Raw genomic sequence first — 27733 nt, 5'->3', positions numbered from 1 at the left:
TACATAGTGTATGTATCATGTAGCGCAATGTAAGGTAAGAAAAATAACAAATATGAAATATAACAATATTATTCATAATGAGTTTATGATAAACGAATATGTAAGGTACTCCGTAAATTTGTAAGGTCACCTATAAAAACCATGTAGAACGTAAAATTTAAGGATTAAAAGATAATAATATTATCTATAACATGTATGAGTTTATGATTAACGATCATGTTCAGTATTCAGTACATTGCTAAATTTTAATGTTATTTTTAACATAATATCAAATATGGTGTAATCCAATTCCTCTACTTAAAATGTCATCTTTTGTTTATGTGAGTATATTGATTATCAATTTCACTTCAAATAACTGCGGTAAACAGGAACGTTCATATTCTGAAAATGAAAAAAAGAAATATTAATCAAGTTTTCTGTTTTTTATTGGAAAAGCATCACAGGGATTATATTTGCACTTGTAATGTTCCCTTTGTTCGAACAAGTCTCACAAAACATGAAGATGTGTCGCTCTTCATGTATGTATACAATAAAACGAAGTTTCATTATTCTCTGTTTTTCAGATCAAATTTTATCAATTTATTGTATACCATCTTTGTGTTTATTGTCTGTTTTTTGTTGTTTAAATGGCATATGATTTTGGTACTCTAACATACGGAAAAGTTTTTAAAAATATTTTAAGCAAACAAAATTCATTTAAATTACAAAAAAGAGGCTTTTTGTAAGAGGCAACGCGTAGGTGAACGCGGTGGCAGATGGTTGGCGGTCCCTTATACACGTAGCGACTTGAACTACGTTGTACCAGCGTTGCTTTGAATATTGTTTTCACGCATTTCAGTGGATAAGCTGAACAGAAAATAGGTCAAATTTGACAACAGAATGTTTCACAGATAAAAAATGATAAGTCTATTACGATGTGTTATTATTGATTGCTTTAATATCAGTATCTTAACTTTATTTTGATATGTATATTAAGTTACATAGGGTAATCATCCTTTTTTCAAGAGATACGGTTTGATAGATGAAGGTGTTTTTTTTAATGTTGAAATCATTTGAAACTTCAAATTTAGATAAAACGTGGATTTTTTGATAAACTAAATGTTTTACAACAGATTTAGCATACGCAATTGTTTTTCGAAAAACTCCTAGATATTTTCAAAATCTTCATAAACATGATAAATGTACTGCAATTGAATTACAGTATTCGCGTTCATCGATTCGCCAATCATTTCTCGTATGCATGTATTCTAACAATGGAAACTCTCTTTAGAACTGTGACCGACGCATATTGCAAGTGCAGATATAATACCATGATGCATATGGGAGAATGCAACAAAACGGGCAAAGGAAGGAAAATAGTGAAAACTGAATCCTAAAGAATATATTTTGTACTTAAAATAATTCTTACCTGTTGAGGTCTTCTCGTACCCAGTTGTGGTAAGGGTTTTAAGTGTGAATCTTCCACCAACTGTAACATTTGAAAAGCCTACAAAAATACAATGGAAACTAATGAATTACTAGAAACCACATTGTCAATAGAGTCCCATATGGCGTCCTTCACGTTTTTGCCATTTTTTTTTTTTTTTTTTTTTTATCTTTGAAGCATTTGAAAACAAAAACATACTGTACCGAATTCACATAAATACTAAAATAATGTGTATTGACATATTACGGTTAATATTTATGAGAGCTGATGAAGTTTAAATAACAAGTTGCTAGAAAAGGAGAATGTATGAGTGTATAGGTAAAAATAAGGGGACGCCACAAAAGACAAAATGAGAGCTAAAATACGAATAGACAAGTTAAAGTGTGGTAACGCAATTGAAGTATCTCAATCAATAATAAAAAAACATTACCAAAAACAACATGTACCCAATAAATATCTGAAATTGCTCGAGATGGTCTGGAAGTAGGGATGCATGCTCAACATGTGTGACACCTGTCGTATGGTTTATGGTAAATCATATTTTATATTGCAGCAATAAGTAAAAGTTTTTATAATATCAATATACTTAGTGTATTTCGAACAGATATTTTTTTAACCAGCGTGAAGGTGTACAATATACCTTACAATTTTGACATTAGATTTGCTAGATTTCCCATCATTTGCTTTTTAGATACTATAAATACAGGCGACTATTCAAACAGGGATATCTATAAGTGTCCAGTTATATATACAACTATCATTTTTAAAGAAAATAATTGCCAAACGTTAAAACAATTTGGATTAAAGAATTGCAATCAATAACACTAACATTAACATTTATTAAGTCTATGACTTACGACATATTATGAATGTAGGTGCGTGTATGTCCAAAGATACATTAGAAAAAATGACAGAAAACTTGAACGTGAACATTGGAAACCAATGCTCATAATGTAAATGCTTTTGAATCAATAACCATACTAGTCTTGTAAAATGCGTCTCGAGTGTTAATGTTAATGTTTATGTAAAAATGTATCATTTGTATTTATTTTTGTATTAATAATTTGAGGTACTCGTTTAGCCGCAATCATTATGGTTAAATTCGTAAAAAAAACAGTTTTCAAAATCTTGGTTTGTGTGTGTTTTGCAGCTGACAGAACTTTTAGAAATTCATTGTACAATGAACTTTAAGCTAATTAATAATTCATATATTGCGTGTAAATGAATACTTGCCTTGGCAGAGACTTTAATAGGGCATTTATAAACAATCCACTGTACAGTTTCATAACATGGAGGTGACGTGAGAGATCCTGAATATGTGTAGAATCGATTTGTGTCATATGGAAGGACATCTAGAGGAGTGATACCTTCAAATACTCTAAAAGGTCTTGTATCTGGCTCTTCTTTTTCACATCTATTTTTTATAAACTCTTTAGTTGGTGTTTTACCACATCGGTTGTACCAACACTTTTCTATGGGTAAATAATAATAAACAATTGAAGACAATACCAAGATGATGGTTACATGTATTAAATTCCTCACTTGAAATACAATATGTTTTCGATAAAAAAAATTTTTTTTTTTAAAGACACTTTACAAAATAGAGACGATTAACATCAAATGGACATTTTAACGCATACTTCGAAAATAAACTGACAATACTTACACAGACAAAATTTGCTCACATGAATTTCACATGAATCTCACATGAGATTCACATGAAAATTTTCATGTGAGATTCACCTCAATCGAGCTTATACATGAAACTCAAGTGAAAATTTTAATGTGAATTTCACGTGAATTGAGATCACAAACACTAATTGCACGTGAGTTTCACGTATACGCTCGTTTGAGGTGTAATTCATGTGAATTTCAAATGAGATTCACATGAATTTAAATTTACGTGAAGTTGGTGTGAGTGAAATTTGCCTGTGTAGTCAACAGACAAATAATGGTTCACAAAACACGACTTGTGACTGAGCAACACGAACCACACCAATGGCTTGTGTTAATGTCTGGTGATCTGGAAGGGAAAAATTGCATGCGTACAAAATAATATACCTGAATTGTCTATATCAGAAACCTCACAATATTTAAAAAACAAATATGAATTAGAAACGGATAATTTTAAGAGCTAATAATGACCGACAACAATTTCACCTAAGGTAGTTTAAACTTATTGCATTTTAATTTCTAAATATATAAGCGAAAATTTAACAAATGAGATACCACAATTTTTTATTCAGTTTTTGGATTCAGTCTGACTAAATATATATTGTAACTCTTACTTGGAAGTGAAAGGAAGGACCAGAAAGTAGGGTTTATTGATGCTAGTGGATAACGTCGAACTTTTTCATAATATTTTTCCATCAATGCACTAAGCCTCCTTGCATATCTGACTGTACATGTTTCTTGATCACACTATCAATACAAAAGTGCATTGTGAGATTTATACGATGATTTATACAGAAGGTAAAAACGCACATCAAGTCTTTTCAGATGTACTTAATGAATACAAATACGTTATACATTTATTTAATATTCCTCTTATAACATATTTAAGATATTTTTTTCTCTCTATGTAATTCTCCATGTTATCTATCTTAACCTATTCGATTTTTCCATATTCGAATAATAGCTAACACAAATGACAGACGTTTCTTCTTTTTGATTATGCAAAGTTATATATCATGCTAATGTTTAATGCAACTCTTTTTGGTATTACGTTTACTTACGATTATAAGGAAACATTTTTAAATTGCTCAATTGTACAAGTGAGCTTAATACTCAATACTAGCGTTGTTAAGATAATAGAATCCCTCTACTCATAAAATTAAACGGGATATCAAATTAGAAATTGGAATCTAAGTGTTTACGGTTAACATCATAATATAATATTAGAGTTCATAACTTACCCCACATGCATCATTTTCCGGTTTTTGTCCATATACCTATAAAATATATATGACAGTTAATGACTTATTACATGCATATGGGACGTGCTAGTTATTTTCCACACGATTGACAAGTTACCTGAATAGATAACAATCGAGTTCGATGCGTTTCCGTAAAAAAAGTTTAGTTTTAGTGAACATCATTCGGGCGTCGTTCCAATGTTGAGCGAGTGGTTTGAAAACTATAAAGCTGTATTGCACGAATTTTTCGGCAAATTGAATTTGAAAATCATAGTTGTTTTTCAGTACTGTAGTCATTATAGGGGAATTATGATTAAGTATCTACAGCTCGAATATTATTTCTAGCTTATCCTGTACGTTTGCAGTGCAGGAATACAGGCGATTCCCACTATCTGGTAAATGACGTCATAATTGCACATAATAGTTATCAAAAGTACCAGGATTATAATTTTGTACGCCAGACGCGCGTTTCGTCTACATAAGACTCATCAGTGACGCTCAGATCAAAATTGTTAAAAAAGCCAAATAAATACAAAGTTGAAGAGCATTGAGGACCCAAAATTCCAAAAAGTTGTGCCAAATACGGCTAAGGTAATCTACTCCTGGGGTAAGAAAAGCCTTAGTTTTTCGAAAAATTCAAAGTTTTGTAAACAGAAAATTTATAAAAATGACCATATAATTGATATTCATGTCAACACCGAAGTGCTGACTACTGGGCTGGTGATACCCTCGGGGACGAAACGTCCACCAGCAGTGGCATCGACCCAGTGGTGTAAATAGTTATCAAAAGTACCAGGATTATAATGAGGTGTTTTTTTGTCTGGTGACGGATAAGTTTCGAAAGTGGTCTTTTGAATTATATTTGTCATTTTGAATGGACATATTTACGATATGATTAATCAATAGGCACACAACTGGCTATGGTAGATCGTACAATGTCTTTGTTTACGCCTAGGCAATTTATTATTCAAGAGGATATAACTACATCTAATTATTGTCGAGAATTTCACGTTTTAATAATTTGTTTTTCATACGTTTTCTTCGGAAGGAAGCTGCGGGTTCTTGAGAAAACTTAATAATTGAAATTTCCAAACTGAGTAAACGTGTCCACCGAGTACACCTAACAAGTAGCAAGTTCGAATTTAAACCTTAGTATTGACTATTAAAACAGAAACTGAACTACTAAAGTAAACTAGCAGAAATTTAACCCAACCCCAAACACCAAACTATTTGAATTCATTTTTTTTTATTCTTCATTGATTTTTTGATAATGTCGTCCTAATGGCATTAGGGAGAGCATCAGTGGGTGATCAGATTGCTTTTTTTTTTATTAACTTTGTTCATGACAAACACTGCCAGGAATACATCATTTACAGTACCGACAGTCAACAAACTTCTTTACATTTTTATTATATATATTAGGTGTAAAATGTAATTCTAAAAAATGAATTCCTATATGTTTTTGTTGTCAAAGTACGTTGATAGTATGAAATATATGACACAATTAATACGTTTTAATGAGAGCATGACAATATTTTCAAATGGCAACATAATGCTACTTTAACTTCCTTCGTGTAATGTAAACTTATAACCCATAGCAAATGTATCATAGAATTCGGCACAGCCAAAATGTTTTGAAAATTTTTATTTCAATTACGTTTTGATATACTGTTTTTAATAAATAATGAACAATATTTTTTTTCGTATTTTTTCTTTCAATTTCTAGATTTAGGATTAAGCTCTTACCTCTACCATAACACTCATCACCACCAGACCCCTTTTCTTTGATTTAGCGTCAGTTACATCTTCATAGTCTTTGTCGTAAAATACCACTTGAGCCTTAAATATTACAGTTAAATCATTACACGATTTAATTTCTGGAATTGTTAATATCAAAGACATGGTCATGCAGGAGGATACCGCGTGCAATCTCAAATTCTTATCAAGGGTTACCGAAAGTAGCTTATTACATTTTATCTTCAAATATGAATTCGACGGTTTCCTTCTTACAAGCAATCGGCTTTGGAGTTTGATTGACTATGCATTGATTAATACAGACGTCTTTGATCATTTTTTAATATTCAAATGAAAATGTAAAATCATAAAAGTACTGAACTGAAAATTCAAAGCGGAAAGTCTCTAATCAAATGACAAAATCAAATGATAAAACACATCAAACGAATAGTAAACAACTGTCATATTTCTAACTTGGTGCAGGTATTTTCAAATTTAGAAAATGGTAAGTTGAATCTGGTTTCATAGCGCTAAACCTCTCATTTGTATGACATTTGCATCATGTTAAACATACGCAGTATAATAAAGATGTTATACTATGGAAATGTGATATCTCTTTGATTATTAGCATATCGCCACTTGATTCTATGTACAGGTTTATATTTTAAGGTCTTCTATTAAATCCAGTAAAAAAGGCAGTATTTGTGAAACACAGGTCAATAGTTAAAGTCATAAATTCATAGAGTAAAAGAGTAACACGAGTAAATCCATCTAAATTGTTTTATTATTTTCTTGATAAACATTCATCAGAAAAGCTCAACTCTCAACATTTCAAAACAAGGAAGGCGTCGTAATGACAAAGAACAGACTGAAAAGATATAGTGTCAAGTATTTTTTTTCTTCTGTCGGTGTATACTGATCAAATTTTGATGTATGAGGATATTTTTGAAGTTTATCTTTTATTGTAAATGTTCAGTTAGCAAAAAGTAAAATCAGAAAAAAATCTGAACTCCGCGGAAATAACGCCTGACTAGATATACCGTTAACTTTTGATTAGATCTACATGTATCTATTCTTTAATCTGATGGAAATGACAGTAAAACAATGATTGTAAACGTTTTTAATATCATATGTCTTACCATTTACCGAAATTATAATCACACATTTCTGAAGCTATATTTCCAATTACATATAAAAAAAAAAGAAGACTTGGTATGATTGCCAATGCGACAAATCTCCTTAAGAGAGAGAACAAGTGACACAGAAATAACAAATGAAGGTCAGCGTACGGCCTTCAACAATGATCAAAGCCCATACCACATAATCAGCTATAAAAGGTCCCGGATTGACATTTCAAGCGAAAAACCTAACAGCCTAATTTATGTACAATAGTTGAATGAAAAAAATATGTAACACATAAACTAAGATCACCCATTGAATAATAGGTTCCTGACTTTAGAAAGGCACATATAAACAGAATGAGGCGGGCTAAACGTGTTAGCGGAATCATATCACCCTCCTTCACCTGGGACAGTGGTGTAAGTATAGAAAATAAGAAAGAATGTGAAAAAATCAGTTGAACAACCCTTACTCATCAGATGGATATAAATAAAAATGCTACACAGAGTGGACGTGGCTTAGTACTTGTATATCCCAACCACGAGATAAGTACAGATCTGATAGAACTTACAGTTAACGACAGCTAGTTCAAAGCCACTAACAACTTAGAAAAAAAAATCATACATCTAAGAAAAAACATGAAGTTGTGCAATGTATAGATACAGTAATCGACTAATTGAAGTTCCAATAATGTGTATATGTACATAATGTATATAACAATAATATTTAGATTGTTCTCAATTTACTGATAATAAAATATATATTAATACCAATAAAACAATATTCATTGATCTAAGTTACAGTGTTTAATTGGTAACATTTTCAGAATAAGTTTATATAAAGGATTATTTAGTTCACCAGGAACGTTTCTTAATTACCGGGCACGGTAAACAGGGAAGGATTTAGTAACGGTTTTAAGTAATTTATAGAAACGAAATGTTAGACATAATAATTTACCAGTAATACATAGATTACGCTCGTTAAAACTAAAAACGCCACAACAGTTACGGGTAGAGCGAATGAGTTGTGAAATATAAACATCTTAAGATGGTGCCAAAAAAATATCGATACAAAAAGAGAAAATTAACAACAGGGAACGATTTTTTTTTATATTTTGTCGTAAATTTCAGTGTGGGGTTAACTCCTGAAAGAAAAGAAACATCTAAATCTAGGAAAGGACAGTAATTACCGTTTAAATTCGATTTAATTAAAGTAAGTTTCTTTCGATTTATTTCAGCAGTATATCAGGATATTTTTTAGTTGTTTAAAGAAAATTTCATCAAGATAAGTGTTGTTGAATATATTAATTAAATGCAATTGTATTATTCATAAAAATTAAATTGAGATTGGAAATGGGGAACGTGTCAAAGAGACAACAACCCGACCATATAAAAAAAAACAACAGCAGAAGGTCACCAACAGGTCTTAAATGTATCGAGAAATTCCCGCACCCTGAGGCGTTCTTCAGCTGGCCCCTTAACAAATATATACTAGTTCAGTGATAGTGATAATGTATATTATTTAAGCTCAAGCTTTGATACAGATAGTTTTGTTCTGGTAAATTTTAACTGAGTTCTGCAGGTAAACACCAATACATTTCTTTTTGCGTTTGACGTTTCACGCTCTTGTTATGTCTATATGTCTCCCAGATTAGTAAATGTCTTCTTCCCTTTTTATTTTTTTTTTATTTATTTGACCTGTTTCTGAATATCGATAGAATTATTATACTTTTTTTATTGTATTTGTTTTAGTAATAAAAATACTTACTTCCATCGGTTTGAATACGTTGTCAATGGAATGTTCTGATCCATTGGTTTGATCTTGTCCAAGTTGAATATGAATCTGAGCAAAATTATACTCTTTCTGGCTTGGTCTCTCAGGCACATTACGTACAGTTATCTCGTCGTCGTATCTATCATGAACCTCGAAATACGGTGCATGACCTGTTTCGCAGAATAAAGAAACGAGAGGTGCAGATTTAATTTGATTCACTGACAGAATGTTGTTTCATTATCAGAAATCTTCTCATACTATGGGGGTTGAGCATTTCTGAATTATAATATATTAGAACTTGAACTATTTTAATATCCGACATGCATGAAGGAGTGTTTACTTTTAACTTAGTTATATGGGGGAAAATGCATGACAATGAGTACTAATATTTATTACGGACTATACAATTAAATAAGAGAATAAATACCGCTGTCGTCTTTTTTTTGCATTCATCTGTATTGTGCATATAGATTTAAATGTAAAGCAGATCTCTTACAAAGTATAATTTAACGTCACAGTCGAATACTTATCATTTTTTTTTATGAATATTGTATACTGATAAATACAATTAAGCATAACTAGTTGGGCTTTCTCTATTCAAATAGTTTTTGTCTAATTTTAAATCACAGGTCTGCATACTGCATATCAAATGTATCACAAAAAGACATGGGGTAAACAATATATGATATATGAACAATATAGCAGAGTATTACTGGAATTTACTGCAATTAGACATTGTCAACCGAGGCGAAGTCAAGGTTGACAATGTCTTTTTGAGGGACAATACTCCGCTCTTTCACCATCTCGAATATATAATACGTTTTTATTTAACAGCAATAATAGTTTTCTAATGTGTCACATATTTGTTTTTTTTAAATTGCAAACGTATTTGTAAAATAATCACATGTTGTATGAAGCAAAGTTGGTGGCCCCGATTTTTACAGTCTTATTTGTTATGGGAATCTCAAATGAGAAGAAAAAAAGAACATCTATTTTTATACACGTCATATATCTTTGTACAAACGTACGTGTTATTATCATCTATCTTTACATAAAAAATACACCATACTTACTTATTGTCTAATATGTTTGACCCCCCCCCCCCCCCCCCATTATTCATGTATGTACCTGTCCAAAGTCAGGAGCCTATAATTCAGTAGTTTTTGTTTGTTTATGTGTTACATATTTGTATTTCGTTCATTTTTTAAATTTAAATAAGGTCGTTAGTTTTCTCGTCCGAATTGTTTTACACTGTCATATCGGGGCCTATTAAAGCTGACTATGCGGTATGGGCTTTGCTCATTGTCGAAATCCGTACGGTGACCTATAGTTTTTAATGTCTGTGTCATTTTGTTCTCTTGTGGACAGTCGTCTCATTGGCAATCATACCGTATCTTCTTTTCTATATTCATTATCGGCAATTTTGCCAGACAAAGGCCATTTCTTTTTAACAAACATATGTATGCATTATAAAGGACCGAATGTTGACCATTGGGTTTAATTTTTGTAGAAAGGGAGCAATAATTTTCAGAATTTTATTTTTTGTTTTATGACACTTTTAATCAAATATTTGTTTTTAGATTCAACACTTTGAGGTATTAGGTAGGGACATTTTGCATGCATAACATGGTTTGTTTTTCATCTTCGTGAGCAGAAACATATTTCATCAAATTGGGGATCAACATATTTTTAAGAAATAGACCATACACCACATTTGAAATTGAATGGTCGTCCCCCGAGTAATTTTGCATATGTTCAAAGCTGTATGTACTGATTCGAATTCTTCTGATGTTTAAACCGTTCTTTCTTTTAATTGTTACTTGTTTTTTGAAGGACGAACACTTAAAATATACCTTACCTTGAGTAATGTGACGTCACATTACTTAGACAAATTGTATGCACATTAGAAAAATACAAACTATTTTGATCTGAATACAGTGTATATTCAATAAAATCACATAAAGTCGTTTAAAATGCTTTGCTTTTCGGACAACATTTGTTTTAAAGAATGTGTCGGATAATCAATTCAGCGTCAAAATAATTGATCGAATATGTCAAAACGTTATATCACACCTCCATTCAAAGCTAACATGTATTTCATTTTGAAAAAATAAATTACCTAGTCCAGTTAATCAGGGAAATGTTTGACGACTGATATATTACCTATGTTCAAAAACTATTACTACTAACCATTATTTCGAACGTTTGCAAGAACTCTTCTAAGTATCTTTTCGAACTTTAGCCTAGGATATCTTTTATAACGAGTTAAACCTGTGTTGATGTTGATAGGTGATTGGCTATTCTTTGATGCGCAGGTCGTCCAACAGGGATGAACTTTGCACCAGTTATCTGGTCCTGAAATCAAAGTTTTACATTAACATGATGTTAAATGTTGATTTCATCTTGAAATAATCATTATCCGAACTTAGCCTTACTTAAACCTATTATTTTCTAAAACCTCTGTTAAAATCAGTCAAATAGCATATATCATCAACTTAACCAAGTTTATTTATTACAATACACCGGTATTATATAGTGATGAGCATATAGAAATTTCCTTACTGACGAGCCAATCATTTATATTAACAATACAATTAACAAAATAATCATATTTTTATATCAAATATTGCTTATGAAAAATCTCATCAAGAGTCAAGACTCCTCTGGGAAATAATGACATGATTTAACTAATTAACATATACAAATTACATGATAACATTCTATGATACGACTGATTATTATTATTTTTATTTTAAATTTACAATAACATGGTACTGATTGATTTATATTTATGAGTGTCTACTCTAATTTTTAATTCATTTTTCAAATATTATACACATGGACATTTTTATTCTCTGCTCAGATACATTATATGACTTCTAAATGGCAGTATCTACAATGTGTGTCAGATGATTGAAAAAGTAATATTTTCTCTCTGATTTTATATCCAAATGTGAGATTCTTGTTTTTCCTATCATGTTTTCCTTGAAAGAGTGTTGCTGCTCACAAAAAAGATATTAAACCAAGAGTTTCAAATGGTTAAGTTAAAATCCTCCTGTCTCAAATTTTACGGACGCCATCACCAGTTGGTTGACAATTATGAAACAACCGTTTCACTGATATTATAGGAAATGTTCTTTTCGTCGTAAAATTAATCTTCAATTTTCATGAATGTGAACTACCGAATTTGACTATTTAGTGGGTTTGTAATAATACACGACGGGGGCCACATGTGGAGCAGAATCTGATTACACTTCCAGAACACCTGAAATTAACTCAAGTTTTGGTGGGGTTTGTGTTGCTAAGTCTTTATTTTTTTATGTTGTGTCATGTGTACTGCAATGTTTTATCTGATTGTCTTTTGCAGTTTTAGCCATGGCATTGTTAGTTTATTTCAGATCTATGAGTTTGATGGTCCATCTGGTATCTTCAGCCCTTCTTTAATATAATATTTGCTTATATTGGATACCCAAATGCCCGTTCTCCAATCGTCTATTATTAATAGCGTTAAAAGTATTTATGACTACTTCAATGTATGAGTACTTTCGTGACATTGTACGATTATGTAGAAACTATCGCTATCTCATTTTCAGATCATGGAAAGTAGCGACTGGTGTTGTACAAGATGAAACATGTTTACACCACATTATTCGATGGGTCATACATGATTGTATCTTGAACGCGATTGTCACGATTTTAGCACACACATGAATGCTGCAGCATAATTTGATAATTTTAGGCTAATCAAATGCCGATTTCCAATTTCCTAATATGCTTCAAACATAGTCATTGGAAAGTGAAAAGACGTTCCCGTTATGTCCAATTGTTAGTGTTGTATCATGTTTGTTTGCCCTTCAGTAATAATTGTCCAATAAATGGTAATATAAGTACAAGTCTATAGAAAAACAGACAAGCCATATAACACTCTTAATTAGAGAAAGTTGTTTTAGTGAATATGGAAAATTTGATTTTTTTTTATATAAACAGTATACAAAAACAGAAACACACAAAATCCAATAAATGTGTTATTGCCATTTGTATTTTCAGCTCTGACTTTGTCATGTTTTTTTTCCTCTTATCTTATATCTTACCTTCACATAAATTGTTGTCGTAGCTGAAATGAGCCTTGTCTATGTCTTTATAGCAACATTGTTTCAGAGATGGAGGTCTAACACCCATATATCCAACTCCATCAACGAAGGACACTGACACTGCCGCAAGTGCAGCGCACAAAAATGTAAGTTCCATACTGTACAGCCAACTGGTCTATATATGAGGACGCCCAAACCGTTTTATTCTATAATTCTTCAAAATGAGGCGGGGCATACGTATGCATTTAATAAATCAGAGTTTTGTTTATAAATATATTTGCAGTGTTGTGACTAGATTTTAGAATTAAAAGTTGCACAATCCGTTCATTGTGTAAAGGTTATTCCTTTAACCTTATTACTTCAATTTGAAATATGTATCAATTAATTTATGTACATGTGTCACAAGGTTCATTAAAGTCCAACGTGCATATACTTAATCCAATTTTTACGTTACATGTACATATATCGTCTTCAATGGACCTATTTAATATTATAAAAGTATAATGGTATTGCCTTTGTATTTATATCATGTTATTAATCCGGTGAAAACAGTTTATGCATTCCCTGTTATCTGTTTTAACGCATTTGACTTTGCAATCAGGAATCCCTTTTGGCTATTTAAAATATGGCAAATACGCCGCAAATATCCAATGATAAACCTGGTAGGAAAATTACTCAATATCCTAACTAGATGGTGGAAAATATTAATGTGTTTCTTAACTGGTGATGCGTCCTCCATCTTTCAAACTTTCTTCATCCCAGGTGAGTGAATGTTCTATTTAAGACAATGTAAAAGCTTAATCACTAAAATTGGTCCCTTGTTATTTTTTGCACTAAACCATTTATCTCGTAGAATGTTTTTTTTAATTTGGGAATTATATCAACTATAATTTTACTCCTCAAGTATACTTTTGTCATACATAGGCAGAATACAGGACAAAGTTTGTGACACAAAAGGCAATGTTGTTTCTTTATTTTATTATTTGATAGAATATAACTAATTCTATGTTGCTACTTATTTTTTGTTGAACATATCAATTCCTTAGAACAAAACAGTCGAAACATTTGATACATTAATTCAAATGGGGTTACTTTAATGATAAAAGAAGTATTTCATTATGCCTCTAATTGCATATCACTCTTAAACTACGCTCATTTTGCCGCATAAGAGTAATAATTCTGTCAATAGTAAAACAACCATTTAGGATTCTGCTTTTAAGAACTTCAGTTTCTAAATTGTACATATAACAGGCTATTATTTCAATTTGGAATTATTTTTAATATTGTAATTTGCATAAGTTCTTGTGCTTGAAGTGTTTAATTGGAACATGTATGACGTCCATCTTTACTGAAAAAGTACACATTTTTGTTTTGAAGTCAGTTGAAGTCAGCCACCGGGTGCAGGATTTTCTTGATCACCATGTATGATCAGTACACCGAATATAGGTACTAACCAAGTGGGTTTGATCGATTTTGACCTATATGATATCAATGTGTACCTCAATCTAAACATAGTTGTTGTTTCAAGAAATGATTTGGTTGTAGGTTGATAATTAGAGATATCTCATTATTTTTTCCAAAGCAGGAACGATTACTAAAAACATGTGCAAATACTTTGTCAAAGATGTTGGCACTCGTGTTTCCAATATAATTCTATATTCGTTGCAACTCTTTTTTCTAATAGAAGGCCAGTGTGCGTGTGTAATAAGTATAGTTTTATCAATAATTGGCATTGAAATCTGTCATGCATATGTTTTTGGCGATATTTTGTTCCGAAAAGAAGCTCTGTGTACGGTGTTTGACTGACCACATAAATCCTTATGTACGGTGCATAGTCAATTTGCTGTATACCGTACACTAAAAAAAAATTTCATGCTCGTTTCTTACCCAAAGAGTTTGAAGGAATGAGTAATCACAGGTAGGTTTATGATTGGTAACAATTACTTTTGCCCTGTATTAGCTTTCTTTCAGGTAAAAAATGTAAATGTCTCGACATTTGTATCGAAATTGAAAGTTGTTGTTGACATTTACAACTATTTGCGCGTTAACAAGTTAAATGTTCTTATTTGAATATATAAATTGTCTTATAAATAGGAAAAAATCGCTGAGAAAATTATTTTGGAGCAGGAATGTCAGATGTTTACAAATTTATACTGAATATTGATAAAACCAAACAAAGATTTTCGTTACCGTATCAGTAAAAAAAATCGGTCATGCCCGCTTAATTAGTACCTATATCCGCTGTACGATGATACACGGTGTTGAAGAAACATTGGCGACCTTCAAATTTGTCATTGCTGTTTGGTCGGATTGTAGTCTATTTGAAATATTCACAAATTCCATTCCCTATTTTATGACCGAAAATGTATATCTATTTACATCGGATACATTAAGAATATAAAAAAAACACACTAAAAGTACTTAAATCATGACTTCTTGCAATCTGTAGAACCATTACTCTTAGATACCGAACTAAATTGTATAAACAACTACAAAGCTTTGACAAAGTCGGGATAAATATCTACGTAGTCGTTGTCGCGTTAACGATGAGTGCAATTCAATCATCTACCTACACCGCTAGGCATTGTAGAAAAAAATAATAAAAACAATACGCACAGAAGAAGTCCGATTACGATGTAAGAATAGGTAACACAAACATCTACTCAAAATGACATTGAAACACAAAAAACAAACAACTATTTCAAAAAAATACTATCCACAAAGGAAAACTTAAAACGGATAGTTCCTAATCAAATGGCAAAATCAAATGATAAAACGCATCAAATGAATGGACAACTGTTATATCCTGACTTGGTACAGGCATTTTAAAATGTAGAAAATGGTTGACTGAACCTGGTTTTACAGCGCTAAATCTCACACTTGTATGATAGTCGCATCACATGACATTATATTTACTTGCATCCTGTTCATGAAGTACAAATTATGTTGATTTTGAAATTTAACGAAAATTGATATTGATAAATTCTTATCGATTATGGGTTGGAAACATAGAGCGCGTATGTCGACAAATAATAAGTTTTAAAATATTGTTTGTAAAGACATTTTGCATGTCGTACGTGAATATTCAGTTTGTCGACGCATGCGCTCTATATATTTTAGGTTTTAAATTTCGTTGAAATTCGGCCGAATAAGTAAAATTAAGCCAAAACGTCTTGTTAACATATTTGGGATGTACAAATCACAGCTTAAGAATAACACTTCGACACAAATGGTGCTTTACAACTTTATCACATGTATTTTAGTCAACTTGAAACTTGTTTTAACTTGTAAACATTAAACCTTTTAACCTGGGCCAAATACAGTGTGTTCCAAACGTTCTTCTTCTTGTATGACTTTCTTAATACTTCAAAAGCTTATAAAAGTGTTCATTCTTTTTGTTGACATTAACACAATGTTACTTTATGGATGTTCGATAGTCAACTTTTGGAATTTTGTCACATTTAGGAATTCTCTGGTTTTATTTATTTAAATGCCTGAATAACTTTTGTAGATTGACCCCCATTTTTCTTTTTATAAATCTTTTACATGTATTATAATAAGCCATCTGTAAAAGTCTTATAAAATCCTTATTATTTTGTTTTATAGTTTTACAGCACTTAAACTTGTCAATGATAAAGCTAGAAAAAATAAAGGGAGAAAAATATCCCGCCAAAATTACAATGACTAATATTTCGAAAACAGGCACAGTGACCCATACTTTTTTTTTCTCTTTTGTTTCCTTTAATAATCCGTTATCAATATATAATAGTGCCATGAAAAGCTGGTTATTTTGAAACTCAGTAGCGAACTTCCTTAATAATAACCAAACTGAATTAATCATTCCAAATGCATGCCTAAATCATGTTTATAAGTTGACATGCATGTGCAAATTAATTAACAATTATTTATTACAATATGTAGATTTGAATGAGAATTGACAGTTATTTACGATTATATTAGTTAAGGTATATATCATCTATCATGTGTTTATATATACAGCAATTGTTATTAGATTTTATTGGTCAAGGTAATTTTTCATTTTAATTGTAAATAAATGTTCTTCTTTGATCATGTTGATTGACGCTTTGACGGAAACAGTTTATTTTATTGAAAACATGTAGGTAGATTTTACAAACTATCAAATACTTTTTTGGTATATCTTATGAGTTATTTAGAAAAGTTTGAAAGACAAAACAAAACTTATGTCGAAAGGCTTGGAAAGTCAATGACGTAAAAAAAGCTATGTTTTGCATTTATATGTACATACATGTTGTACAGACCGATACTTTATAATACGCCAACTGATTTAATCATAGTTCCTCAATCTGTATATATTAGAAGAAAACAAATGAACAGCGGGTCGGGTCGGTCATATTATTTGTTTATATAATGGTTAATGTATAAATTGAACCACGATGAAGAATTATGTAATTCAAAACACACTTACATTTACGATATAAGTGTCATGCCAAAAAATGACTTACATGTCCCCGTCTTTCCACCAACAATACGGTAAGGTCCACGTTTAATGGTCGCACATTTTCTTTAAATTTTGAAACTGATATAACTTGAAAAACAAACAGTCTTATTTATTTACTTACATGAACCAAACCGGGGTGTGGTATTCAGTACGTAGGAGAAACTGGACGATATTTATCTAAACGCACTCAAGAACATCTGTATCGTTTTAAAAGACCAAATAAATTCAAAAGTATCATTTACCAACACTTTAAGAAGCACAACCATCCTTTTAAATATTTAGCAGTTCAACCTTTAGAAGTAGTAAATAAGCAGCCTGGTGAATCGCATTCAAAGTTTGTACGATCACGGAAAATAATTGAATTAAATTGGATTAAAAAATTACAGACAGTTTTCCCTCTCGGTCTAAATGATAATATCCTGGGAATAGGTAATATATCTATAACCAATTCCGTTAACATTTTGGATATAGTTTCTAAAACTGTTCGTAAAAACCGTTATCACGGTCGTAAAACAAATCGCAATCAAAGAAAGTTTCGGGCCAATCATACCAATATTTCGGACCTAATTTCTATTTCAAAAAACAACGGCAGACATTATCTGTTAACAAAACTCTGTTCGTTACCGGTTAATAAGTTAAATAAAATTTTGGAGGATTGCAACACTATTTCATATAGCAGTCCTAAGTATGAAATTGTTCAAATTATTATGGCATATTGTTATTCTAAACTATTTCCCAAAATTGATCGCCCTAAAGATCATAAAAAACATTTAATTAAAATTAAGTATGTCAATAAAGGCTTTGATTTTGTAAATATTGCCGGTATATTTAACGACCATTCTGTTAACGAACAAATTCCTGGATATTTCGACAACACTGAGCTTCCTCTTATTTGTTATATCTACAAGAAATCTACCCGGAAATTTGTGTTTAATTATAGTCAGTTGTGTAAAGATGTTAATATCAGTGAAAATACACCTACTTCATGCAATTGCAGTAATTCCGAATATATTTATGGACCCATTTTCCATGTTATAACAGGAGATCTTAACATCGTTCAAGACCGAGAGTAAAAATCATTCCTCAGTAAAGGACCTAAATATCGTCCCCCGTCAATTATTAATTGGAATGAGTGTCGTAATATCATCCACGACTCACTCCATACCTACTGTATGAAATGGATAAAACGGGAAAAGGCTGACAAAAAAATCTTTGGACTCTTTTTTTTAATTCAGTAATGAAGATAGTTGATATACGTATTCAACATTTTAAAGAACATTTTACTATTAACAATAACAACAATAAACCTATTTCTCGCATCAAACATAAACTAAAAGAACTAGCCAAGGAATTTGTTTTTGTACCGGCCGATAAAGCTGCTAATAATATTATTATTGTTTGACGTAAATTTTACATTGAGGTTCTGAAAAAGGAAATCACCAATTCACCAACATTCCAACTGACTCCATTTTCAGAAAACGAAATCTGTAACAAACAAACTTTTAGCCACCGCTTTACAAGCAGAGCCAAATACAATGAAAGTCCCAACTATGTATTGGCTTCCGAAGCTACACAAAACCCCTTACAAATATAGATTTATTTCGTCTTCAAGCCATTGTTCAACTACTAAATTATAAATTCTTCTTACCAGCACACTTGGTACAATTAAAAACCTAATAATACATTGTTCAAATAAGGCCTTCGAAAATAGTGGGATAAATTACTTTTGGAGTGTCAAGAACTCGTTGGAGGTCTTGATAAATTGCATGCTTATATTGGTGATTTTGAATCTGTTCAAAGTTTTGATTTTTCTACCCTGTATACTACATTGCCTCACATTCTCATTAAGAAAAAATTCACACAGCTAATTAAATGGGCATTCAAAAAATCAGAATGTGAATATATATGTTCAAACTCATTTAGGTCATTTTTTAGTAGCAATAAACAAAAAAACAATGTTAATTGGACATGCTTTGATACTATATATGCCCTTGAATTCTTACTAGATAACATTTTTGTTCGCTTTGGGGATTCCGTATATCGTCAGATTATCGGAATTCCAATGGGGACTAACTGTGCACCACTTATTGCGGACCTCTTTTTGTATTGTTATGAGTTACAATTTATGACAAAATAAGCAAAGACCCATCAAAACAACATCTGATAAACAAACTTAATAATACTTTTAGATATTTGGATGATATTTTGGCTCTCAATAATGACGACTTCAGTATGTATATTAATGAAATTTATCCTGCTGAACTTATTTTAAATAAAGCTTATACTAACAATGACCACTGCCCTTTCCTCGATCTTGATATCTATATCACTAACGGAAAGCTGAATACTGAAATTTATGATAAAAGGGATGATTTTTCATTTCCTATCGTTAATTATCCGTTTTTAGATGGTGACGTTCTCTTGTCACCATTTTACGGTGTTTATATATCTCAACTTGTACGATTCGCTTGTGTATGTAACAATGTTTTAGATTTTAACGAGAGAAATTTATGTATTGCTGAAAAATTATTACACCAGGGTTTTCGATATCACAAACTGGTCAAAACATTTACTAAATTTTATCATCGGTATAAAGACATCATTCATAAATATACCTCAACATGCAGACTTCTTATACGTTCAGGTATTTCACATCCAATTTTTTATGGAAATATTCTCTATAAAGCACAAAGGTGTTAGTATTCACCTTAGAAACTTACAAAACCTTTGAATAGACTTATTAAGAAGGGATATAATTACGATACTGTTGTCAAGTCATTAAAGATTGCATATTTTGGCGTTAATATTGAGTCACTGATAAGGTCTTTGCGTCGGAACTAAACACATTTATTCTAAAACAGTTGTTGGCATGACACGGGTTATGTTCTTCTCATATATGTTATGATGGTATAATACTTAACCCCTAACGAGAAGGATTGTGTCTGATGTTCATATGATAAAATCATAATCTTTCAGTCAGTTTAATTGAAGTCTGAAGCTGGCATGTCAGTTAACTGCTAGTAGTCTGTTGTTATGCATTATTGTCATTTTGTTTATTTTCTTTGGTTACATCTTCTGACATCAGACTCGGACTTCTCTTGAACTGAATTTTAATGTGCGTATTGTATGCGTTTACTTTTCTACATTGGTTAGAGGTATAGGGGGAGGGTTGAGATCTCACAAAGATGTTTAACCCCGCCGCATTTTTGCGCCTGTCCCAAGTCAGGAGCCTCTGGCCTTTGTTAGTCTTGTAATATTTTAATTTTAGTTTCTTGTGTACAATTTGGAAATTAGTATGGCGTTCATTATCACTGAACTAGTATATATTTGTTTAGGGGCCAGCTGAAGGACGCCTCCGGGTGCGGGAATTTCTCGCTACATTGAAGACCTGTTGGTGACCTTCTGCTGTTGTGTTTTTTTATTTGGTCGGGTTGTTGTCTCTTTGACACATTCCCCATTTCCATTCACAATTTTACTAAAGGTTAAATGTCTTAACTAAAATGAGATTGATTTATAAAACGAACGAGTGTATACTAATTATTTATGTAAGCAATGCAAAAAAGGAAAAATAGACATGTATTCTAGCTGTGCAGTTATTCTTTTCCGTAGTATACACGTATGCTATATAACGTAACCAACAAATCTTCATTAAAAGTTGTTTGTATTTGTATCTTGAGTTGGCATAGGGAGCTGACGTTAAACATACACACCTATCTTAATGGTGGCACAGCATACATTATACCTTAACATTCTATTTTGGAATTTGTATTTTTGCTTTTACATTTCTTAAATTCAACTTTAAATGTGAACATTTCTCACTTCCAACAAGATACCGTATAGCGGATAAATTTTTCGCGGGGTGTTTATTTTCGCTTATTTTGGCGGATGTAAGAAAATCGCGAAAATAAAATCCGCGAAAAATTAATGCATACTTTTGTTACATTCCAATTGGTAAAGTATCGGTCAGTAGGTCAATAACGGTATAGGCTAGTTTAACAAAATAAACACAAAAGGAATTTAATACACATGAACTTGTATTTATAAAATGACCCGTATGAAGATCCTTATCAATTTGTGTCAAATAGATTATGAAAATAGGATACTCTATAGGGTAATTGTCCCTATTTATTAGGGTCAAATTATATAAGAGTTCAGTGTAAATTTGTCTTAATAATTTATATCATAATAAGTGAGTACATCAAAGTTCCAGTCAAGATCAATAAATAAGACGTCATTCAGGTAAACAAACAAATTAACTTGCGGCTCAATTTTTTAATATTTTATATGCAACACATTCAGTACCCGCAAAAACATTTAATTGGGATTTAAGATTCCACCAACATAAATATTGTTAAAATTCTTCATCGTGAAATTTTACACCTGCGAAAACTACCCTCTAACGGTATTGTATAATTCAAAGATGGACATTTGTCGTCGCATTTGTCCTTCTGCTGAGTCAAACATGACATAAAATCGAAGATAGGATATTATTTCAAAAGAGACAACTATCCCTCTCAGACAACAGGTAGATGATATTAACACCTAAAGGTCACTGAAAACAACAAGCAAGACCCATATAGTAATTGTAGACTATAAAAGGCCGTATTTAGTCAAAATGGCAAACAATGTAATAAAAACAAAACAACAGCTTGAATAATGACGGCATAATAAACGCAAATTAAATATTATAGACAACAAGCAACAAAATCAAGTAAATTACACGATCATGACCAGGATAGGCAATACAGGATTTACATTGTACCAGAGATCAAATGTATTCGTTTATTGTGTGTATATTTGTGGTACTTTGTTTTTTGATTGAGTAAAGTCATTCCAATTGATATATTCATGGTGTGTCTTCCTATGTTGTGATGTTACACTACCGTTTTAAAAACGGGAGAAAGTTTGGTAGCATTAAAACGTTTAAAAGCGTTGCATTTGTTTGCATCTGTCCTAAGGAATCTGATGTTCAGTGGTTGTCGTCTGATAATGTGTTTCATAAGTATTTCTCTTTTTTATATAGATTATAAGACCGTTGATTTTCCCGTTTGAACGGTTTTACACTAGTAAATTGTGGGGCCCTTTCTAGCTTGCTGTTCGATGTGAGCATAGGCTCCGTGTTGAAGACCATACTTTGACCTATAACGGTTTACTTTTATAAATTGTGATTGGAATGGAGAGTTGTTTCTTTGGCACTCATACCACATCTTCCTATAGCTTATACATAAATAATATAAGTAACTATGTTTTGATTACTTATGAAACTACACTCATTAATAAAAATATGACAAATATTTAATGAAATGACAGTATACAGGAAACATATTTCAGTTTTCACAGGTAAAGAACATTAATCGTTTTCTGATAGGTTGCTTCTATTATTATCTTTCAATATGTACAAAGAGAAGTAGTGTTAAAAACAACCAATTTTGATGGTATTATACCGATTCAACACATGCAATTATTTCATAACGAATTAAAACTAGTGTTATGCACTTTATATTTCCACCTCTATTTGAATTTTTAATGCACTTCTGCAATTAACGTAATCATATGCATGTTCACCTTGTGTTTACCACAATAAATATGGAATACCGAAAAAGGATATTTGATAACCTGAATACCCATGACTTTGTGGTTCATAATACATTGTACTTCATAGTTTCCTTGTTGAATGTTTTTTTTCTATTATGATGTTTTCGTCTTTCATTTGAAATTTCCCATATCATATTATTGTTTGTGATATCGGTTTTGGTGTCCCCTTCATATTGTAAACAAAACAACAACAAAATTAAACAACAACAGAAACATCAATAATGAAAATACAACATGATGATTAGATGCATCCTGGTTCTGTCTATACAATGCTATAGGTAATGTCATGGTAATCTTCGGTTCTAGTTATTCTTTTTTTTATAGCAACCCTATATCCTTTTTGTACTTGCTGTTTTTATCATTTAAAGTCTCAATTTCAAATTGTGTCTGTTTGTAAAAACATTTTGACTAATGGATTTCATTTGTTGTCTTCTAAACGTTCTATGTGTAACCAATAACGATTATAATAATTTATTTGGCAATTTAATGTGCAACTACAATATTCAATTTACACGTGTTAGCATTAAATACAATCATCCGAACCATATGAGTATTTGGACCATACGCGTATGGTCATGACCATATGCGTATACTCATATGGTCCGACCATACGCGTATGGTCCGACCGTACGCGTATGGTCGGACCATATGAGTATGATACTCGTTTGGTTATTAACGGGCCGGACCATATGAGTATTTGGACCATATAGGTATTTGTTTATCAACAATATGCATTAGAATACTTTATAAAAAACAATGATTTCTACATGCAATTGTATTATTTACAATTCAAATAGCATTAAATAATTATGCAAAAGATACTTTTCATCGCTAATGGTATCCTTGCTTGTATTCGTAGGGTGACATTTACTTCCATACGGTACCATAGCTTTTCTTGGGTCCTGGGTCATTCCGAGGTGTCTACGATGTTTTTAAAAAGCTCTAGATCTACAATATCGTAACAAGACTGAAGTGCATCATATCACCAGACAACTTAGAAAATTAAACTAGGGTCCTTGCCGGTTCCGTTATTCATTTTTTCAACAACAAAAACACGTATTAGGCCACACCAATTTAATTTTTTGTTCTACGGATTTTTGGACTCCAAAAATTGGGGCGAGCGAACGATTTGAAAATTTTAATAATAATTTGCAAATTTTTGAGGCGAAGCTTAAAAAGTAAAGGCGAGCGATTATAATTTTTTTTGTAAACATAAAACGGTAGGTGTTGACTATATTAAAACTTGATTTATCACTTGTACCTTGACATTTCTCTAATTTATGAAGTATTTTTTCCCTGTTCAACAAGACATAATTGAATGATTAAATCTGGTTTATGTATGTGTGACTGACAATGAGACAATTCTCCATCAAAGTCATAATCAGGTTCAGAACAACCCCTTAATGTTATGAATATCCCTTTTATGAGGGGTCAAAATATTAAAGTTATAATATATTTTTTTTGTAAAAACACTTAAAGTACAAAAGGGATTATATTTTCCCAGAGACTATAATATTTGGTATCAAATGGTCAAAACATGTCCAAGAATTTTGTAATATTCCTGGACTTTAACCATGTTAACACATTTACTTTAACAGTTTAATATTTTTCAAAATAAGTGGACCCATCCCTCTTTTAGAAAAGTTGTATAAAATATAATGTATTTCTCCTCTTTTTGAGTAAAAAATTCTAAGTTGTCAAAGGTTTTGTATAGTAGCACTGTACAAATCCTTAGTATTTCTATTTTCTTTTCTACAACAGACTGAACAGTAAACATGGTAAAATGACCCCTTCAAGGCCCTTGTCTGAGGGAGGGTTGGTCCCAACCTGATAATAACAAATATAGGTCAAAGTACGGCCTTATACACAGTGCTTTGATCAAGAACCAACCAGCAAGCTATAATGGACCACAACTTAGTATTGTACACAATTCGAACAGGAAAACCAACAATCTAAATTATATTAATTTCCAAACGGGTTAATATCAATGAACCACATCAACAAACGATAACTGCTGAACGACAGGTCTCTGAATCAACCAGGACAGGTGCACAAACCTGCAGCGGGTGTGACCGTCACCATACATTATAATTGCAGTTGAAAGCAAATCCTTCAGAAGTTCTTTGTACTTTATTTTAACAAAGAACGTTTTTTTATAGGGAATATAAGTTAGGGGGAAAGAAGACAACGTTTTGTTCTGTTCTGGTATTTCTATTTATATCGGAGCACTCCCGCTTGGAATAAATTGGTTTCATGCTGAAACAAATATTCTCGCAGATATTTACAGTGTTGTGGGGTGCTGATAGGTTTAAAATCGTTATATAAAGGCTAGACTGTGATGTTAAAAAACAAATGTTGAGATCTTTATATTATATTTACAAAAAACGGTGCGGGAAATGGACATGATTTCATTTCCGGATGCGGGAAGCGGGAATATAATAAAAATAAAATAAATCTGTTTTGAAAAAAATAGGTGCGGGCGGGTCCGTCGAACAAGGAATCAAATTGGTGTGGCCTTAGTAAAACAATTCTGAGTATTGCACTGCTAAATAAATGCTAATTATATAGAGTTTCAAAAGTAAGCAAATTATAAGACTCTTTATCCTGTCGACTTTTACGTCAGTTTATAGTTAAAAAATTGATTTCTTGTGTAACAGTTCATTAAGATATTTTTGGAAGTTATCTTCCCAGGTCGACATTTTGCCATTCACTCGTAATAACACATCGAAAAATGAAAAAAAAGATGTTACTGTAGTTTTGACTAGTGATGAAATTTACTGTGTGAAACTGCTTATTTTATTTTGTTAATCTTGTTATTATTAAATTTTTTATAGATCTATAATAAAAATACCTTTGATACAGTAGTGTCTTTTTTATTGACGTGACAACTAGAAGTAAACCTGTTAATTACCCCGACCATACGCGTACGTTCGGACCATACGCGTATGGTCGGACCATATGAGTATATACTCATATGGTCATGACCATACGCGTATGGTCCAAATACTCATATGGTCCGGAACATAGTAGTTATAAGTCATATAAGAGTATCTTGCTTGCATCGCAAAATACTGTTCGCACAACTCATAAGATTATACACTTTAAAGGTAACATAGTATATTGATAAGGAACAATAAAATGACATTGTATAACGATATCAATTTAAAACATTTATTATGTAGAGGAACTTGTGATTATCATGGGGTTTTCAATCGCAACGTAAAGTATTGGCTTGTACAAAGACTTGTGAACTCTCGGATGAATATAGTGATACAATATTTGTCAGTTAAAGTTTAACAAAATCTTAATAAAAACAATGATCGAGATGTCAAAAATCAGTTCATTATATGCAAAAAAATGTAGTGAAATCGTTTTGGCTTGTGGAAATCAAATTCTGTATTAATGCATATTCCATAAATATTTTTAAAAACTACTGTATACAGTCACTTTACTATTTTTCTGAAAAAGAAAAAAACAAACCTGACATTCATATAATGCTACAATTGAAATTTGAATATTTAACTTCGTTCTGTATTTAAACATTATGCACATTTAGTTTCAGTGGAAAAGAGAGAAATAACCTTAAGGACACAAACCATACATCAGAAATAAAACATGCATCTCCATGATAAAGTGATGATTAACAAAAAGTCAACAGCAATAACAGAAAGAAAAATCAAGCGATCAAAGACAAATGAAACTTTGAATTTTGAATTGCATTCTGTTTTTGATTTTTCCGGTGGTGCTTAATTTGCAAATATAAATCGCAAAAATCGCAATCGGTTATTTTCAATCATAGAAGTGTTGGTTTTTTTCCAACTATAACACATTCAAATGTGTTTTGTTTATGGATTCCTTTAACATCATTATACAATCATAATAATTAAATATTCATAAGTGGCATGTAAATCGTTCGAAAGGTTGACAGCATGAATAGACGTATATGTTTTTTTTAAATGTATATAAATAACCTTATGAAATATCTTTATCATATTTATTAAACTCGTCAATATTTGAGGGAGGACAGGACAAATGTTAAATGCTTAGTCAATTGGTTAGTAAACATGGTAAAGCATGCCTAAGTCCTTGTTTTTGGAAATTGCAAGACAATTTCTGACATAAAACTATTAACAACGTCATGTTTTGTGAATGTTTTCAATAATGTGCAATCTAATTTCCCCATGCGTATTGCATAATAAAAAAAAAAGTATCTGTTATTTATTTCCGATTTTTTTTTGTTTGCCATGCTGTCGGGTATTGATTGCAGTGTGTCTTCTCTCATGACGTTAATTGTTCAGTATAAATAGTATGTAAAAAAATCCAATGCAAGTTAAAAAAGGGAAAATCCAAAACAAAATGAGAAGATCAAATGCCATCAATCAACGTACCAAATGAAAAATAACTGCAATATTTATGTGACATGTCAAAAGCAATTTACGCAAATATATAAATATTAATGATTACATGTATTTATATTAGGTATTCGAAGCAGGTCCAGTTAAAATTTATTCATTGATATATAGTCTGCATTTTATTATGCAATGAAGTTACTGATTAATATTTATCATTCAAAACATTTTACAAATATAAACACCAAGTG

At 31.4% G+C, this 27733-nt stretch overlaps 1 protein-coding gene across 1 annotated transcript; it reads right to left on the bottom strand.

The window, feature by feature from the left end:
- Nucleotides 1-53: 53 nt before the first annotated feature.
- Nucleotides 54-13241, bottom strand: LOC134699259 (nacrein-like protein). The gene is made up of 9 exons (XM_063560869.1): nucleotides 13059-13241; nucleotides 11158-11322; nucleotides 8962-9137; nucleotides 6088-6180; nucleotides 4342-4377; nucleotides 3715-3847; nucleotides 2660-2898; nucleotides 1409-1486; nucleotides 54-381 (listed from the first exon to the last, which is right to left on the bottom strand). The coding sequence occupies exons 1-9, from the start codon at nucleotides 13213-13215 to the stop codon at nucleotides 343-345; spliced, it is 1116 nt and encodes a 371-aa protein (XP_063416939.1). The 5' UTR covers nucleotides 13216-13241; the 3' UTR covers nucleotides 54-342.
- Between the last annotated feature and the right edge of the window lie 14492 nt (nucleotides 13242-27733).

Source organism: Mytilus trossulus, unplaced genomic scaffold (assembly GCF_036588685.1).
Source record: "Mytilus trossulus isolate FHL-02 unplaced genomic scaffold, PNRI_Mtr1.1.1.hap1 h1tg000050l__unscaffolded, whole genome shotgun sequence".
Taxonomy (NCBI): domain Eukaryota; kingdom Metazoa; phylum Mollusca; class Bivalvia; order Mytilida; family Mytilidae; genus Mytilus; species Mytilus trossulus.
Note: the sequence above shows the minus strand (reverse complement) of the source record. Positions and strands in the feature narration are given on the sequence as shown.